The 17,489-nt window shown below is 45.2% G+C and overlaps 1 protein-coding gene across 5 annotated transcripts in view; it reads right to left on the reverse strand.

The window, feature by feature from the left end:
• LOC145350364 (uncharacterized) overlaps positions 1-17,489 on the reverse strand; it is a 57,557-nt gene that overhangs the window by 12,817 nt on the left and 27,251 nt on the right. For all 5 annotated transcript variants that reach the window (XM_080199607.1, XM_080199609.1, XM_080199608.1 and 2 more), the window contains 3 exons: positions 15,025-15,168; positions 6,767-6,827; positions 2,419-4,725 (listed from right to left, as the gene is read on the reverse strand). In XM_080199607.1, the coding sequence (XP_080055733.1) occupies positions 2,419-4,725; positions 6,767-6,827; positions 15,025-15,168 (2,512 nt within the window). The remainder of the gene's footprint in view (positions 1-2,418; positions 4,726-6,766; positions 6,828-15,024; positions 15,169-17,489) is intronic.

Here is a 17,489-nt window from a genome sequence, read left to right on the forward strand (position 1 = left end):
GCAGCGCATTCCAGGCACCCACCACTCTCTGCATGAAAAGCATCCCCCACACAGCTCCTTTAAACTTTCCCCTCTCACCTTGAACCACTTCCACCCTTGGAAAATCCTCTGACTATTTTAGCGTGGATAGAGGATTGGCTGTCAAATAGGAGGCAGAGAGTGGGGGTCAATGGGTGCTATTCGGATTGGCAGTTGGTGACTAGTGGAGTGGCCCAGGGATCAGTGCTGGGGCCTCAGCTATTTACCATTTATATAGATGATCTGGAGGAGGGAACCGAGTGTATGGTGTCGAAATTTGCTGATGACACCAAGATTGGAGGAACGGCAAATTGTGCGGAGGGTGTGGAAAGTCTGCAGAAGGATCTAGATAGGCTGGGCGAATGGGCCAGGAACTGGCAAATGGAATTTAATGTTGGTAAATGTGAAGTTGTCCACTTTGGTAGTTATAATGGTAGGAAGGACTACTACTTACATGGCGAAAAACTGCAGCGTGTGACGGTGCAGAGGGACCTCGGGGTCCTTGTGCATGAGTCGCAAAAACCCAGCCTACAGGTGCAGCAGGTGGTCAGGAAGGCGAATGGGATGCTGGCCTTCATAGCGAGGGGGATTGAATATAAAAGTAGGGAGGTCTTGCTGGAACTGTACAGGGCACTGGTGAGGCCGCAGCTGGAGTACTGTGTGCAGTTTTGGTCGCCGCACTTACGCAAGGATATTTTGGCCTTGGAGGGAGTGCAGAGGAGGCTTACTAGGCTGATACCGGAGTTGAGGGGGTTGAGCTATGAGGAGAGGCTGAATAAACTAGGCTTGTACTCATTAGAGTTTAGAAGAATGAGGGGAGATCTCATTGAGACGTATAAGATGATGAATGGGATGGATAGGATAGAGGTGGAGAGGCTCTTCCTGCTCAGAAAGGACAGTAGGACTAGAGGGCACAGCCTCAAGGTAAGGGGGGGGGCAGTTTAGAACGGAGTTGAGGAGGAACTTCTTCACTCAAAGGGTGGTGAATCTCTGGAATTCTCTGCCCGTTGAAGTGGAGGCTGCCTCGCTAAATATATTTAAGACGCGGGTAGATAGGTTTTTGATAGGCAAGGGGATTAAGGGTTATGGGGAGAAGGCGGGAAAGTGGAACTGAGCCACTTCAGACCAGCCATGATCTTGAATGGCGGGGCAGGCTTGAGGGGCTAGATGGCCTACTCCTGCTCCTATTTCTTATGTTCTTATCCACCCTGTCTGTGACTCTCATAATTTAGTAGACCTCAATCAGGCCTCCTCTCAGCCTCTGTCTTTCCAATGAAAACAGTCCTAGGTTACTTAACATCTCCTCATAGCCAACACCCTCAAGACCAGGCAATATCCTGATGAATCTTCTTTGCACTCTCTCCAAAGCATGGTGAGACATGATCTTCCCCAAACAAAACCATGCTGCCTGTCACTAACTGATCCATTTTCTTCCAAATGTGCATATATTCTGACACTCAGTATCTTCTCCAAAAGCTTCTCCACCACCGACATCAGTCTCACCAGCATAAAACTTGCTGGATTATCCCTGCTTGCTTTCTTAAACAAGGGACCGACATTGGCTATTCTCCAGATCTCTAGAACCTTGTCTGTGGTCAAAGAGGATGTGAAGATATCTGTTAAAGCCCCAGCTATTTCTTCCCTTGCCTCCCAGTGTAACCTGGGATAGATCTCATCTGGCCCTGGGGACTTGACTATCTTAATGCATTTTAGGATACTCACACTTCTTCCTTTGATACATTGACATTCTCTAGAGTGTTCACACACCCATCCCTGATCTCTTGTCATGTCCTTTCCCTTGGTGAATACTGATACAAAGTACTCATTGAGGATCTCACCCACTTCCTGTGGTTCCACACATAACTTCCCTCCATTGCCCTTGAATGGGCCTACTCTTCCTCTTGCTACTCTCTTGCTCCTGATGTGCATAGTGGGCAATCATTAATGTTTAAAAGTTTGTTGTCATACTATTGAAATAAAGGGGGGAGGGATGTTACATATTGTAAAGCGCACATCTCTGTGTGATTAGTCACACGATGTACTGTGACATCGCCAGAGGCATTCATACGTTCTTATCTTTCTTCCGTATTGGACACAATCTAGCAACTGTTCTTAAGTAAACATTGAGTTGGTTCAAAACTACATTGTGCACTACTTCATTTTTTGTCTTGTAATACCAGCCAAAACATCTAATATATAACAGAATCTTGCTGTGCAAAGTGGCTGCTGTGTGTGATTCTAGACCAATTGCTGTCATTCTAGGTAATTCACGGTGGGTGAAACACTGGGGGATGTGAATGCAGGTTTGCCTTTTTGTCACTGACCACAGTTGGAAAGAAAAACAGATCAATTATGGACAAAAGAATGTATGGCACAGCCACTGCAGGAGTTAATTTGTACCTCTGTTTGTCTGCTCCATTCCAAGGTTTTCTTGGCCATCTGCCGCTCAAAGTCTGAGCTCGCCTGTGCCATCGATTGCTGCAGTGAGCTCACTTGCTCACGCATGGCCTGCAGTTCAGCCTGAAGTTCTTTGTTTTCTTTTGCAAGGAATAACTGTTGCCCTTTTGCTCCCTCCTTCCCGTCCTGGGCATCCTCCAGCTTGCAAGCTTCATTGTTTACTTGCTGTTGGCCCATCCTCGCCACTATTTTCTCCAGTGCAACCTTCTCAGAGGATAGTTGTGCCAATTGTGTGCATAACTGCTCTACCTCAGCCTGTGCTCTCTCTAACTCATTAGCCAGTTCCATTTTTGCAGTACTCTCCTTCAATTGCAGAAGGTCCTCTTCCAAGAAAGAAATCTTCTTCCTCAGGTCTTCCTTTTGTTGCTCCAATGTTTTCCGTTCAGCTTGAATGGTTTCAATAGTTTCCAGCATTCCTTGAATCTCCAGCCTATGACTGTTTTCCAGCTCTTCAAGCTGCTGCTTAACCCTGATGACTTCCTGGTCAGAACCCTCCGGAGAGGAAAGCAAAGAGATTAGCTCCTTGTACCTGGATGCTTTCTCCTCCAAGGTCTCTTGCAAACTATGTTTCTGTTCAACAGTTTCAGTTTGCACTATAACCAGTTCTGCTTGGTTTCTCTCAGATTTTGCCAGTTTAATCGTCATCTCCTCTGCAAGAACATCATGCTGGCCTTTCAACTGTATTGCAGAGTTTTCTGTCCTTGACTGTTCTGCTGCTAACATGTGGAATTGGGCAACTGTTTCCCCTAGTTCCCACTCAGCTTCTAACTTTGCTGCATTTGATGACGTAAATTTCTGATTCATTTTTTCCAGTTTATCTTTCAAGACCTTTAGATCTTTCCATTCTTTTGCTGCAATGTTTATGCTCTCGTCATTGAGGTTTTTAGAGCCCTGCTCTCGCTCTTTGTAATTCTCTAGCTGTTGACCAAGATCAGAAATCTTCACCATTTGGTTTACCTGCTTCAAAGCAGTGAGAGATTCTGAGCATGTGGTCTTCCCATGCATGAGTTCATCCCTTTCCAGTCCTTCATTCTGCAACTCATCCTGGCCTTCCCTCTGCTTTTCTTCAACATTTCCATTGTCCACCTTCAGCATCAGTTCCTTTCCACCTGGAGACAGAATGACAGAACTGCTTTGCTGAAGCAGCTGTTTCTCAAGAGCTTGCAGTCTGTTGACCTCCGACTGAAGTGAGATGACAAGTATTTCCAAATCTTTGATCTTTTGTTGGCCTGCCTTGTACTTCTCTTCTAGTGAATTGTTGAGAGACTCCAGGTTTTGCAGCTTGGGCCATAGTTCTTCCATCTCAGCCACTTTCTGGTAAGTCTCCAACTCGATCTTGCTCTGAAGTCCAGCCAGAATTGATTCTTTGTTTTTCACTTCCTGCGATATTATTTTGAACCTTTCATCAGCATCCCATTTCATTCCATTGTTTTCCTTTCGATGTTCTCCAAGCGTGAGCTTCAGTTTCTCCAACTCTTCCTCATAGACTTGTTGGGCTGCTGCCATCTTCTCTACCTGTTCTCTTCTCAATAACATATTCTCATGATCTTTTTGGACAATTGTTTGCTTTAGTTGATCAAGGATCCCATCCATTTCCTCAATAGTTTCATTCAGGAATTTATTACTATCCTCCAGTTGCTCAAGCCTGTTTGATTGTTCCTCACTTTTCTTCTGGATCGCCTGCAAGTCTGAGATCTCTTGCTGAAATTTGGAGGACACTTCCCCATGGATCTTCTCTTTTTCTTCGAGTCGTTTGTTCAGTTGCTCAATGGTGTTCTCTTTCTCTGTGAGATCCTTATTGAGTTTCTCTAATAGAGATTGCTTCTTTGCTACAACCTTTAGTTCAGTCTCTCTTTTTTCATCCATCAAGATGGTCACAATTTCCTGAGGCCTCTGAGCATCAATTTGCTCTGTTCCTCCAGGCAGTTCTAAACCATTAAACTCTTGACCCAAGTTGGCCACCAGTCCTATGCTCTGTTCTTTTTGTTGGAACATTTGCACAACACATTCAGAATGTGCCCATTGATCTGAATCTGACCTGGTGCCATCAGGGTCAATATTCATTTTCAGAATTGGTTTTTGGCTTTCTTGTAGAATACCAAAACTCAGTGAGTTACATTGTAGTGCTGATGTTCCTGATGGTACTTCTTGTACTTCAGCCTTCCTTGAAACCTTCATCCCGCTGATGTCCACTGCCGTTTTGTGCTCAGAGTCCTTCGCTTGACCATTGCTTGCTTTTTGGTTCATTACCTAAAGTTGAAACCAAAATTACAAATACTAAGAACCGGGTAGTCTTTTAGAAGTACTGATTATGAATATTGCTGAAAAAAAAAGCTTTGTGCTTTACCTGTCCTGGGCGTTTGATGGGAACAGCGCAGAGGGAGTTTTAGTCTATAACTAAGCCTGTGTTGCAGCTGTCCTGGGAGTGTTTGACGGGCATAGTGGAGATGGAGCTTTAGTCTATATCTGGGGTGGCACGGTAGCACAGTGGTTGGTTCTGGCTTAGAACTGAAGTTTTTGCTCATTCCTGCTAGGTCCTTTGATTCTGAGAGAGAGTTGGGAGAAAATTGCTGGGGCCTTGAGAAAAATCTTTGTATCCTCACTGGGTACAAGGGAGATTCCAGAGGATTGGAAAACAACCAATGTTATTCCTTTGTTTAAGAAGGGTAGCACAAATAATTCAGGTAATTATAGGACGGTGAGTCTTACATCAGTTGTAGGGAAATTATTGGTGAGGATTCTTCGAGACAGGATTTATTCCCACTTGGAAATAAGGGGACGTATTAGTGAGAGGCAACATGGTTTTCTGAAGGGGGTTCGTGTCTCACGAACTTGATCGAGTTTTTCGTGGAAGTGACAAAGATAATTGATGAGGGTAGGGCGGTGGATGTTGTCTACATGGACTTCAGTAAGGCCTTTGATAAGGTCCCTCATGGCAGATTGGTGCAAAAGGTGAAGCCGTATGAGATCAGAGGTGAACTGGCAAGGTGGATACAAAACTGGCTCGGTCAAAGAAAACAGAGGGTAGCAGTGGAAGGGTGTGTTTCTGAATGGAGGGCTGTGACAAGTGGTGTTTCTGAGGCACCAGTGCTGGGACCTTTGCTGTTTGTAATATATATAAATGATTTGGAGGAAAATGTAACTGGATTGATTAGTAAGCTTGCGGACAAAATAAGGATTGGTGGATTTGCAGAAAGCGATGAGGACATCAGAGGACACAGCAGGATATAGATCGTTTGGAGACTTGGGCAGAAAGATGGCAGATGGAGTTTAATCAGGGCAAACGTAAGGTCATGCATTTTGGAAGGTCTGATACAGATAGGAAATGTACAGTAAATGACAGAACCTTTGAGAATACTGATAGGCAGAGGGATCTGGGTGTACAGGTACACAGGTCACTGAAAGTGGCAACACAGGTGGGGAAGGTAGTCAAGAAGGCATACGGCATGCTTGTCTTCATTGGCCGGGGCATTGAGTTTAAAAATTAACAAGTCATGTTACAGCTTTATAGAACCTTAGTTAGGCTGCACTTGGAATATAGTGTTCAATTCTGGTTGCCATACTACCAAAAAGATTTGAGGCTTTGAGAGGGTGCAGAAAAGATTTACCTGCATATTGCCTGGAGTCCATTAACTATGAGGAGAGGTTGGAGAAACTTGGTTTGTTCTCATGGAGGTTGAGGTGCAACCAGATAGAAGTCTACCAGATTATGAGAGGCATAGACAGAGTGGATAGTTAGAAGCTTTTTGCCTAGGGTGGAAGAGTCAAATACTAAGAGGCACAGATTTAAGGTGCGAGGGTCAAGATTTAAAGGAGATGTACGAGGCAGATTTTTTGCACAGAGGGTGGTAGGTGCCTGGAACTCACTGCTGGGGGAGGTAGTAGAAGCGCATATGGTCGTGACTTTTAAGGGGCTTCTTGACAAATACATAAATAGGATGGAAATAGAGGGATATGGTCCCCGGAAGGGTAGGGGGTTTTAGTTAAGTTGGGCAGCATGGTTGGTGCAGGCTTGGAGGGCCAAAGGGCCTGTTCCTGTGCTTTAATTTTCTTTGTTCTTTGTTCTTTGCAATCGATGGATATTCACAATGGACTATGTAAGACCTGTTGGAGCCTTTAGCTGCAGTGGGTTATCTAACACATTCTACAACTTTCTGGGTATATTTGATGGGACAGTGTAGAGGGAGCTTTACTTGCTTTTTGACCTGTGCAATACCTGGAATTTTGCCCTGTTCCATAAAGTTCACATGCACTCGAATTCACCAGAAACCATTTTGAAGTAGCACTGTACCTTAAAGAGGTTGTTGAATGAAATTCTAGTCCCAGATGTCCTCCTGGGGGTTTTAAGTTCACTGTAGTCAACAGAATAGTGGGGAAATTGTGTTATTATTTTATAATGATAAATATATATTAAATCTTAATTATGCAATAGCTTAATTCATTCAGCTGTTTTATCATGAAATATTTTGCGCAACTGATCCATATCAGTCCAAAAGTCCATATCCATCTATCCACTTTCTTTGTCTCCATTTCATTTGTTCTGATGATGCTACATTCCATAATAGCACTTCCAACATGTCTTCCTTTTCCCTCAACCAAAGATTTATGCCCTCAAAATAGTTGACAGGGCCATCAACTATGCCCAACCTATTTCCCACCATTCTGCCCTCACCCCTTCCCTTCTAACCCAGGACCATAATAGGATCTCCCTTGTCCTCATTTTCCACCCCACTAGCCTCTGCATTCACAGGATTATCCTCCGCCATTTCTGCCAAATCTAGCATGATGCCACCACCAAACACATCTTCTCCACCTCTCCCCTGTCAACAGTGTACTGGGGCCATTCCCTCTCTGGCAGCCTGTTCCACCTCCAACACCTTGACACCTTCCCACAGCACCTTCCACAGCAATTGCAAAAGATGCAATATGTGTCCCCTTACATCCCCCCTCCTCAATGTCCAAGGCCCCAAAGACTCCTCCCAAGTGAAACAGCAATTTACTTGCACTTCTTTCAATTTAGCTTACTGTCTTTGCTGCTCGACACTGGGGAGGTCAATCACAGACTGGGTGACCACTTTGTAGAACATCTCTCCTCAGTCTGTAACCAGGATCCTGACCCTCCTATTACATGGCACTTCAATTCACTATCATGCCGTCATGCTTACATTTCTGTCCTTGTCTTCTGCAATGTTCCAGTGAAGCCCAACGCAAACTGAGGAACAGCACCTCATCTTTGAGGCAGTTTACAGCCTTCTGGACTCAACGCTGAATTCAACAACCTCAGACTAGGAACCCTGTGCTCCATTTTATTTTTCTTTAGTGCCAGCCTGTACCTTCTTTTCGTGTTTTGCATTCAGACAGCACTAATCATTATTCTGTTACTAGTACATTCTGCTGTTTTGCTTTCGCACATTTAGGATTCTTAGGGGCTTGACACGGGAAATGCTGAGAGGACGTTTCCCTGATGAGACAGTATCAGTAAGAAGTCTCAGAACACCAGGTTAAAGTCCAACAGGTTTATTTGGTTGCAAATCCACTAGCTTTCGGAGTACTGCTCCTTCGTCAGCGCTCCGAAAGCTAGTGGCGTTTGCTACCAAATAAACCTGTTGGACTTTAACCTGGTGTTGTAAGACTTGTTACTGTGTTTACCCCAGTCCAATGCCGGCATCTCCGCATTGGGAGAGTATCAGACCAGAGGGTCTCAGAATAAAGGAGCACAAATTTAAGATTGAGATGAGGGGAAATTCTTCTCTCAGAAGGTTGTGAGCCTTTGGAACCCCTTGTCATAGGGAGCTGTGGGGGATAGTGTCCTTATGTATATTTAAGGCTGAGATAGATAGATTTTTGATCAGAAAGGGAATCAAGGGTTACTGGGAAAGGCAGGAAAGTGGATGTGAGGAATATCAAATAAGTTATGGTCCTATTGAAGGGCAAAGCAGGCTCAAGGGGTCAAATAGCCTATTCCTCTTCCTATTTTCTGGAGTCTTATGACAGAGCTGATCTTTTTTTACAATTAACACCTATTCAGAACAAACACTTTGTTCCTTCATCACTACCATTCCCATTCTCCTTTTGTCCCCTAACATCTTTGTAATTTAATCTCACTTGTCCGCTATTTTCTCCTTGAACTTCACAATTCGGTTACGTTCACCTTAGTGATGGAAAGGGATAGGCATGAACCTCGGGCCAGTGGTTTTAGCTGGGGGAAGGGTAATTATGAGGCTATTAGGAGAGAATTAGGAAACATAGGTCGGACTAGGAGATTACAGGGATTGGGAACGTCCGAAATGTGGAGTTTTTTCAAGGAGCAGCTACTGCGAGTCTGTGATAGGTATGTCCCTGTCAGGCAAGGTGGAATTGGTAAGGCTAGGGAACCGTGGTGCACCAAAAAAGTTGATTCGTTGGTTAAAAAGAAAAAGGAGGCTTATGTTCGGATGAGACGTGAGCACTCGGATAGTGCACTAGAGAGCTTTAGATTGGCTAGGAGGGAGTTGAAGAGCGAGCTAAGAAGGGCTAAAAGAGGACATGAGAAGACTTTGGCTGATAGGGTTAAGGAGAATCCTAAGGCGTTCTATAGGTATGTCAAGAACAGAAGGTTGGTTAGGGCAAGGTTAGGGCCAGTTATAGACGGCAGAGGGAAGTTATGTGTGGAACCGGAGGAGATTGGTGAAGCATTGAACCAATATTTCTCTTCGGTGTTCACGCAGGGGGACATGGATATAGCTGAGGAGGACACTGGGTTGCAGGGGAGTAGAATTGACAGTGTTACAGTTGATAAGGAGGATGTGCTGGGTATTCTGGAGGGTCTGAAAATAGATAAGTCCCCTGGTCCGGATGGGATTTACCCCAGGATTCTCTGGGAGGCAAGAGAAGTGATTGCAGAGCCTCTGGCTCTGATCTTCAGGTCGTCGTTGGCCTCTGGTATAGTACCAGATGATTGGAGGTTAGCGAATGTTGTCCCATTGTTTAAGAAGGGGAACAGAGACTTCCCCGGGAATTATAGACTGGTGAGTCTCACTTCTGTTGTGGGCAAGGTTTTGGAAAAAATTATTAGGGATAGGATTTATAGTTATTTGGAGAGTAATGAGTTGATTGGAGATAGTCAGCATGGTTTTGTGGCGGGTAGGTCGTGCCTTACTAACCTTATTGAGTTTTTTGAGAAAGTGACCAAAGAGGTGGATGGGGGTAAGGCAGTGGACGTGGTGTATATGGATTTTAGTAAGGCGTTTGATAAGGTTCACCATGGTAGGCTTCTGCACAAAATGCAGATGTATGGGATTGGGGGTGATCTAGGGAACTGGATTAGGAATTGGCTAGCGGATAGGAGACAGAGGGTAGTGGTTGACGGTAAATATTCATCATGGAGTTCGGTTACAAGTGGTGTGCCTCAGGGATCTGTGTTGGGGCCACTGCTGTTTGTGATTTTTATTAATGATCTGGATGAGGGTATAGTTGGGTGGATCAGTAAATTTGCTGATGACACCAAAGTCGGAGGTGTGGTAGATAGTGAGGAAGGGTGTCATAGTTTGCAGGAAGACTTAGACAGGTTGCAGAGCTGGGCCGAGAGGAGTTTAATGCAGAGAAATGTGAGGTAATTCACTTTGGTAGGAATAACAGATGTGTTGAGTATAGGGCTAACGGGAAGACTTTGAATAGTGTGGAGGAGCAGAGGGATCTAGGTGTATGTGTACATAGATCCCTGAAAGTTGGGAATCAAGTAGATAAGGTTGTTAAGAAGGCATACAGTGTCTTGGCGTTTATTGGTAGGGGGATTGAATTTAGGAGTCGTAGCGTTATGTTGCAACTGTACACAACTCTGGTGCGGCCGCACTTGGAGTATTGTGTGCAGTTCTGGTCCCCACATTACAGGAAGGATGTGGAGGCATTGGAGAGGGTGCAGAGGAGGTTTACCAGGATGTTGCCTGGTATGGAGGGGAGATCCTATGAGGAGAGGCTGAGGGATTTGGGGTTGTTTTCGCTGGAAAGAAGGCGGCTAAGAGGGGATCTTATTGAAACATATAAGACGATTAGAGGTTTAGATAGGGTGGATAGTGATAGCCTTTTTCCTCTGATGGAAAAATCTAGCACGAGGGGGCATGGCTTTAAACTAAGGGGGGGTAGTTATAGGACAGATGTCAGGGGTAGATTCTTTACCCAGAGGGTGGTGAGGGATTGGAATGCCCTGCCTGCTGCAGTTGTAAATGCGCCTAGTCTGGGGGCGTTTAAGAGGTCTGTAGATAGGTTTATGGACGAAAAGGGATTGGTTTAGGTTAGTGGGTCATTGTTGTTGTTTTTTTTTTAACTGGTCGGCGCAACATCGTGGGCCGAAGGGCCTGTTCTGCGCTGTAATGTTCTATGTTCTATGTTCTATTTGTTCAAACCTGCAACTCCTCTCTTTTTTCAACAGCATAAAATCCTTCGTATTTCTGCCTCTCTTCAATTCTGAAAATAAGTCATATTGGACTCGAAATGTTAACTCAGTTTTTCTCTCCACAGATGCTGTTAGATGTGCTGAGTGCTCCAGCATTTTTATTTCTGGCCCATGTTTGTGTTTATGTTCTGCATGAGCTTTCTCCCAGCCCCCTTGATCTCACCCAGTCAGCATATCCTTCTATGCCTTTCACACTCATTTTTTAACTAGCTTCTCCTAAGCGTACCTATGTGATTCCTTTCAACCTCTCTCTGATTCAGTTACAGCCGTTGCAGTAACGTGGACTCAGTTACAGTCATTGGAGTAATATGGCCCCAGTATAGCGCTCAGAGTAACACAGACGCTCAGACTAACACAGACTTAGTACAGCGCTCAGAGTAACACGGAGCCAGTTATAGCCTTTGCAGGAATACGGGCCCAGTACATTACTCTGTATAACACAGACCCAGTTACAGCACTCAGAGTAACACAGACTCAATGCAGCACTCAAAGTAACATGGGCCCAATACAGTTCTCTGTGTAACACAGACTCAGTACAATACTTGGAGTATCTGGAGGTCAGCTCAAAGGACTTGCCTCTGAAAAACTGGAACTGCGCCATGTATGTGTAAACATCTACATGATGTGGAGATGCCGGCATTGGACTGGGGTAAACACAGTAAGAAGTCTCATAACGCCAGATTAAAGTCCAACAGGTTTATTTGGTAGCACAAACCACAAGATTTTGGAGAACTGCCCCTTCATCAGGTGAGTGGGAGTTCTGTTCACAAACAGGGCATATAAAGACACAAACACAATTTAAAAAATAATGGCTGGAATGTGAGTCTTTACAGGTAACCAAGTCTTAAAGGTACAAACAATGTGAGTGGAGAGAGGGTTAAGCACAGGTTAAAGAGATGTGTATTGTCTCCAGCCAGGAGAGTTAGTGAGATTTTGCAAGCCCAGGCAAGTTGTGAGGGTTACAGACAGTGTGACATGAACCCAAGATCCCGGTTGAGGCCGTCCTCCTGTGTGCGGAACTCAGCTATCAGTCTCTGTTCTGCGATTCTGCACTGTTGTGTGTTGTGAAGGCCGCCTTGGAGAACGCTTACCTGAAGATCAGAGGCCGAATGCCTCTGACCGCTGAAGTGTTCCCCAACAGAAAGAGAACAGTCTTGCCTGGTGATTGTCAAGTGGTGTTCACTCATCCATTGTCGTAGTGTCTGCATGCTCTCCCCAATGTACCATGCCTCGGGACATCCTTTCCTGCAGTGTATCAGGTAGCTAACGTTGGCTGAGTTGCAAGAGTATGTACCGTGTATATGGTGGATGGTATTTTCACGTGAGATGATGGCATTCATGTTGATGATCCGGCGTGTCTTGCAGAGGTTTCTGTAGCAGGGTTGTGTGGTGCCGTGGTCACTATTCTCCTGAAGGCTGGGTAGTTTGCTGCGGACAATGGTCTGTTTGAGGTTGTGCGATTGTTTGAAGGCAAGAAGTCGGGGTGTGGGGATGGCTTTGGCGAGACATTCGTCTTCATCAGTGACATGTTGAAGGCTCCTGAGAAGATGTCGTACCTTCTCCACTCCGGGGAAGTACTAGATGATGAAGAGTACTCTGTCCGCCGAACCCGTGTTTGTCTTCTGAGGAAGTTGGTGCAGTTTTTCGCTGTGGTGCTTCGGAACTGTTGATCGATGAGTCGAGTGCCATATCCTGTTCTTATGAGGGCATTTTTCAGCGTCTGGAAGTGCCTGTTGCGATTCTTCTCATCTGAGCAGATCCTGTGTATACGGAGGGCTTATCTGTAGGGGATGGCTTCTTTAACGTGTTTAGGGTGGAAGCTGGAGAAGTGGAGCATTGTGAGGTTATCTGTGGGCTTGCGATACAGTGAAGTGCTGAGGTGACCGTCCTTAATGGATATGCGTGTGTCCAAGAATGCAACCGATTCCAGAGAGTAATCCATGGTGAGTCTGATGGTGGGATGGAACTTGTTGATGTCATCATATTGTTGTTTCAGTGATTGTTCACCATGAGTCTAAAGGAAGAAAATGTCACTGATGTATCTGATGTATAGCATTAGTTGAAGTTCCTGTGCATGAAGATGTTAGCATTTTGAGGTGTGAATTTGGTCCCCATGGTTGTTCCGCATGTCTGGATGAAGAACTGGTTGTTAAAGGTGAAGACATTTTGGTCCAAGGTGAAGCAGATGAGTCGTAAAATTCAATCTGGAGATTGGCAGTTGTCGGCGTTGAGTACTAAGGCAGTTGCAGCAATGTCATCATTGTGGGGGATGCTGGAGTAGAGTGCCGAGACATCCATTGTGACGAGGAGTGCTCCTAATTCAACTGCTCCACGTGTGCTAAGTTTCTGTAGGAAGTCCGTAGTGTCATGACAAAAGCTGGGGTTCTTTATACAGTGGGTTTCAGGATGCCCTCAACGTAGCTGGAGAGGTTCTCGCACAGGGTCCCATTGCCTGTTACGATGGGACAGCTGTATGTGTTTGCCCTGTGTATCTTCGGGAGACATAGAGAGTAGGCACCCTCTGTGCTCTAATCCCACATACTCCCTGTGTTGGAGATCTCTACTGTCACTCAGTTTGGAGCAATTGAGGATTGGCAACAAATGGTAGCCTTGCCAGTGATGCCCACATCCAATCAAAACATTTTTAAAAACTCAGTTTCAGAAAAATGCAAATGTTTTGTCATATAAAATGGAGAAATGGGATTTACAGCTTGGAATTTAATAGAGGGTTTTAAGGGGTTAATATATTGAACAGCAGATACACCAGAGTGAATAACAAATAGAATCTAATTGAGGGGCTTGGAGAACTTATATGTTAAATGACAGATACTTGAGATTGAGTTTTATTTGACTAATTATGCATTGTGTTTGTTGTTCTATTTTAGTGGGCTATGAAATCCCTTTTCTATTTCAGCTCATCTCCAGTATCCTGGTTTCGAAGTGATTAATGATGTCAACTTGCTCTGTGTGTGTGGTTTCGTTTCCCTTTTTAAAATGATAGATGACTTCCTTTAAAGAAATTTATATCATTAGGGACAAAACATTGCGCTTTACGTTAACCATGGCACAAGATCTTTTATCTGATTGAACTGATCTCATAGATATACAATTCTTTATTTAATTCACCGTCCCCTCGTCAGAGTGTGCTTAGTTTACTTTAGTTATTAGTGTCACAAGTATATTAACACTGCAATGAAGTTACTGTGAAAATCTCTCAGTTGCCACTCTGTAACGCTGTTCGCATACACTGAGGGAGAATTTAGCATGGCCAATGCACCAGCACATCTTTTGGACTGTGGGCGGACCTGGAGGAAGCTCACTCAGACACGGGGAGAATGTGCAAACTCCACACAGTGACCCAAGGCGGAATCAAACCTGGATCCCTTGTGCAGTGAGGCAGCAGTGCTAACCACTGTGCCACTGTGCAACCCCAGTGTGTGCGGAACTGTATCCCAGTGAGAGTCAGTGTGTGTGGAACTGTATCCCAATGAGGGTCAGTGTGTGTGGAACTGTATCCCAATGAGGGTCAGTGTGTGTGGAACTGTATCCCAGTGAGAGTCAGTATGTGTGGAACTGTATCCCAGTGAGAGTCAGTGTGTGTGGAAGTGTGTCCTAGTGAGAGTCAGTGTGTGGGACTGCATCCCAATGAGAATCAGTGTGTGTGGAACTGTATCCCAGTGAGAGTCAGTGTGTGTGGAACTGTATCCCAGTGAGAGTCAGTGTATGTGGAACTGTACCCCAGTGAGAGTCTGTGGTAGAATTTTACCGCTGCTTTACACCTGTTTTGTGACTGGAAAATGCCATAAAATCGGTATAAGGCGGTGAGTATGAACGGTGTCGGTTTTTGCTACCGTCGCGATTTTACGACACCTGGATTTCCAGTTTGATCAGCATCTTGCTGGAAATGGGCGAGAGGCTGATTAATTTTTAAAAATTCATTGTAATCATGTTTTGAATGTGCTTAGAGAGCCGGCGCTCAATCACCCCAGGCTCACTTGCCTTAATGGCCATGCCAGGAGAGGTATGTGGAACTGTACCCTATTGGTTGAGGTTTCAATAGAAAGGCACAGGAACCAGTTTCTCCATCTTCTATACCCTGGTTCTGTCTGTCTCCTTACCAGCTGCCTAATGGCCACGATGTGTCCAAGTCAACAGTTTCCAAAGCCAGATCAAAACGTATTCCATTCAGAGAGTACAACTGTTCCGTGATGTCAGATCTGAGCCTCTCAGACAGGAAGGGGTTTCTGGCATAATACCAGTCACTGTAAAAGAGCAGTCAATGCAGTACATATCAGAGTAATGATGTGACAGATCAGCACAGTTTTTGCAAGACAATATATCCTGCCCATCAGTGTACGCCAGTCTTGGTGTCTGTTCCTCACAAATTTGATTGTAATTAATGTTTATCAGCTTGGCTGAAAAACTTTCCTCAATGATCACAATTCAATACCAGGTGCCCTGCACATATGGAATCTAATATTACCCTTTCCAGCTTACTCATCTTTATAAATTCTTTCACAGGTTGTGGGCATTGCTGACGACAATGAACCACTTTCTTCAATTGTTCTTTTCCTATGATGTAGGTACACCCACAAAGCTGTTGTGATGGAGTGCAGGATATTGCCTTAGTGAAGGGAAGGAACATAAGAACATAAGAAATAGGAGCAGGAGTAGGCCATCTAGCCCTTCGAGCCTGCCCCGCCATTCAATAAGATCATGGCTGATCTGTCGTGTCTCAGTTCCATATTCCCGCCCTCTCCCCATAACCCTTAATCCCCTTGCCTATCAAAAACCTATCAACCCACGTCTTAAATATATTTAGCGAGGCAGCCTCCACCACTTCAACGGGCAGAGAATTCCAGAGATTCACCACCCTTTGAGCGAAGAAGTTCCTCCTCAACTCTGTTCCCCCTTTATCTTGAGGCTGTGCCCTCTAGTCCTACTGTCCTTTCTGAGTGGGAAGAGCCTCTCCACCTCTATCCTATCCACCCCATTCATCATCTTATATGTCTCAATGAGATCTCCCCTCATTCTTCTAAACTCTAACGAGTACAAGCCTAGTTTATTCAGCCTCTCCTCATAGTTCAACCCCCTCATCTCCGGTATCAGCCTAGTAAACCTCCTCTGCACTCCCTCCAAGGCCAAAATATCCTTGCGTAAGTGCGACGACCAAAACTGCACACAGTACTTCAGCTGCAGCCTCACCAGTGCCCTGTACAGTTGCAGCAAGACCTCCCTACTTTTATATTCAATCCCCCTCGCTATGAAGGCCAGCATCCCATTCGCGTTCCTGACCACCTGTTGCACCTGCAGGCTGGGTTTTTGTGACTCATGCACAAGGACCCCGAGGTCCCTCTGCACTGTCGCATGCTGCAGTTTTTCGCCATGTAAGTAATAGTCCTTCCTACCATTATTCCTACCAAACTGGACAACTTCACATTTGCCAACATTAAATTCCATTTGCCAGTTCCTGGCCCATTCGCCCAGCCTATCTAGATCCGTCTGCAGACTTTCCACACCCTCCGCACAATTTGCCGTTCCACCAATCTTGGTGTCATCAGCAAATTTCGACACCATATGCTCGGTTCCTTCCTCCAGATCATCTATATAAATGGTAAATAGCTGAGGCCCCAGCACCGATCCCTGGACCACTCCACTAGTCACCAACCGCCAATCCGAATAGCACCCATTGACCCCCACTCTCTGCCTCCTATTTGACAGCCAATCCCCTATCCACGCTAACACCCTACCCCCAACTCCATGCCCCCTGACCTTCTGTAATAACCTCTTGTGCAGCACCTTATCAAACGCCTTCTGAAAATCAAGAAACACCACATCCACCGGCTCTCCTCTATCAACCACCCTAGACACATCCTCATAGAACTCCAATAAATTCGTCAGACACGACTTCCCCTTAACGAAACCGTGCTGCGTCTGCTGTATCAAACAATTCTCCTCAAGATGCCTCGCTGTTTTCTCCTTGATCACGGATTCTAACATTTTACCTACAACAGACGTTAAACTAACCGGCCTATAATTCCCTGCCTTTTGCCTGCCACCCTCCTTAAACAACGGCGTAACATTAGTCGTTTTCCAATCTTCCGGCACTTCCCCGGAATCCAGCGACGTTTGGAAAATAATCACCAAGGCATCCACTATCACCACCGCCATTTCTTTCAGAACCCTTGGATGCATTCCGTCCGGTCCTGGGGACTTGTCCACAATCAGTCCCTCCAGTCTTTCGAGCACTGCCTCTCTAGTAACAATAATGTCTTTCAGGCCCTCCACTCCTACCATCTTTCCATCGCTAACACTCAGCAAATTATTCACGTCCTCCTCCGTGAAGACCGAAACAAAAAAGTTATTCAAGGCCTCAGCCATTTCCCCATCCCCGACCACTAAGTTCCCCCTCTCATCCTCTAAGGGTCCAACGTTCACCCTAGTCAGCCTCTTCCTTTTTATACATTTATAAAAACTCTTACTATCCTTTTTAATATTAAGCGCTAGCCCAGCTTCATAGTTTATCCTACCCTTCTTTATCAACTTCTTTGTCATTCTTTGTTGCTGATTTAAACCTCTCCCA

Source organism: Carcharhinus amblyrhynchos, chromosome 11 (genome assembly GCF_965287045.1).
Source record: "Carcharhinus amblyrhynchos chromosome 11, sCarAmb.v2.hapA, whole genome shotgun sequence".
NCBI classification, from domain to species: Eukaryota; Metazoa; Chordata; class Chondrichthyes; order Carcharhiniformes; family Carcharhinidae; genus Carcharhinus; species Carcharhinus amblyrhynchos.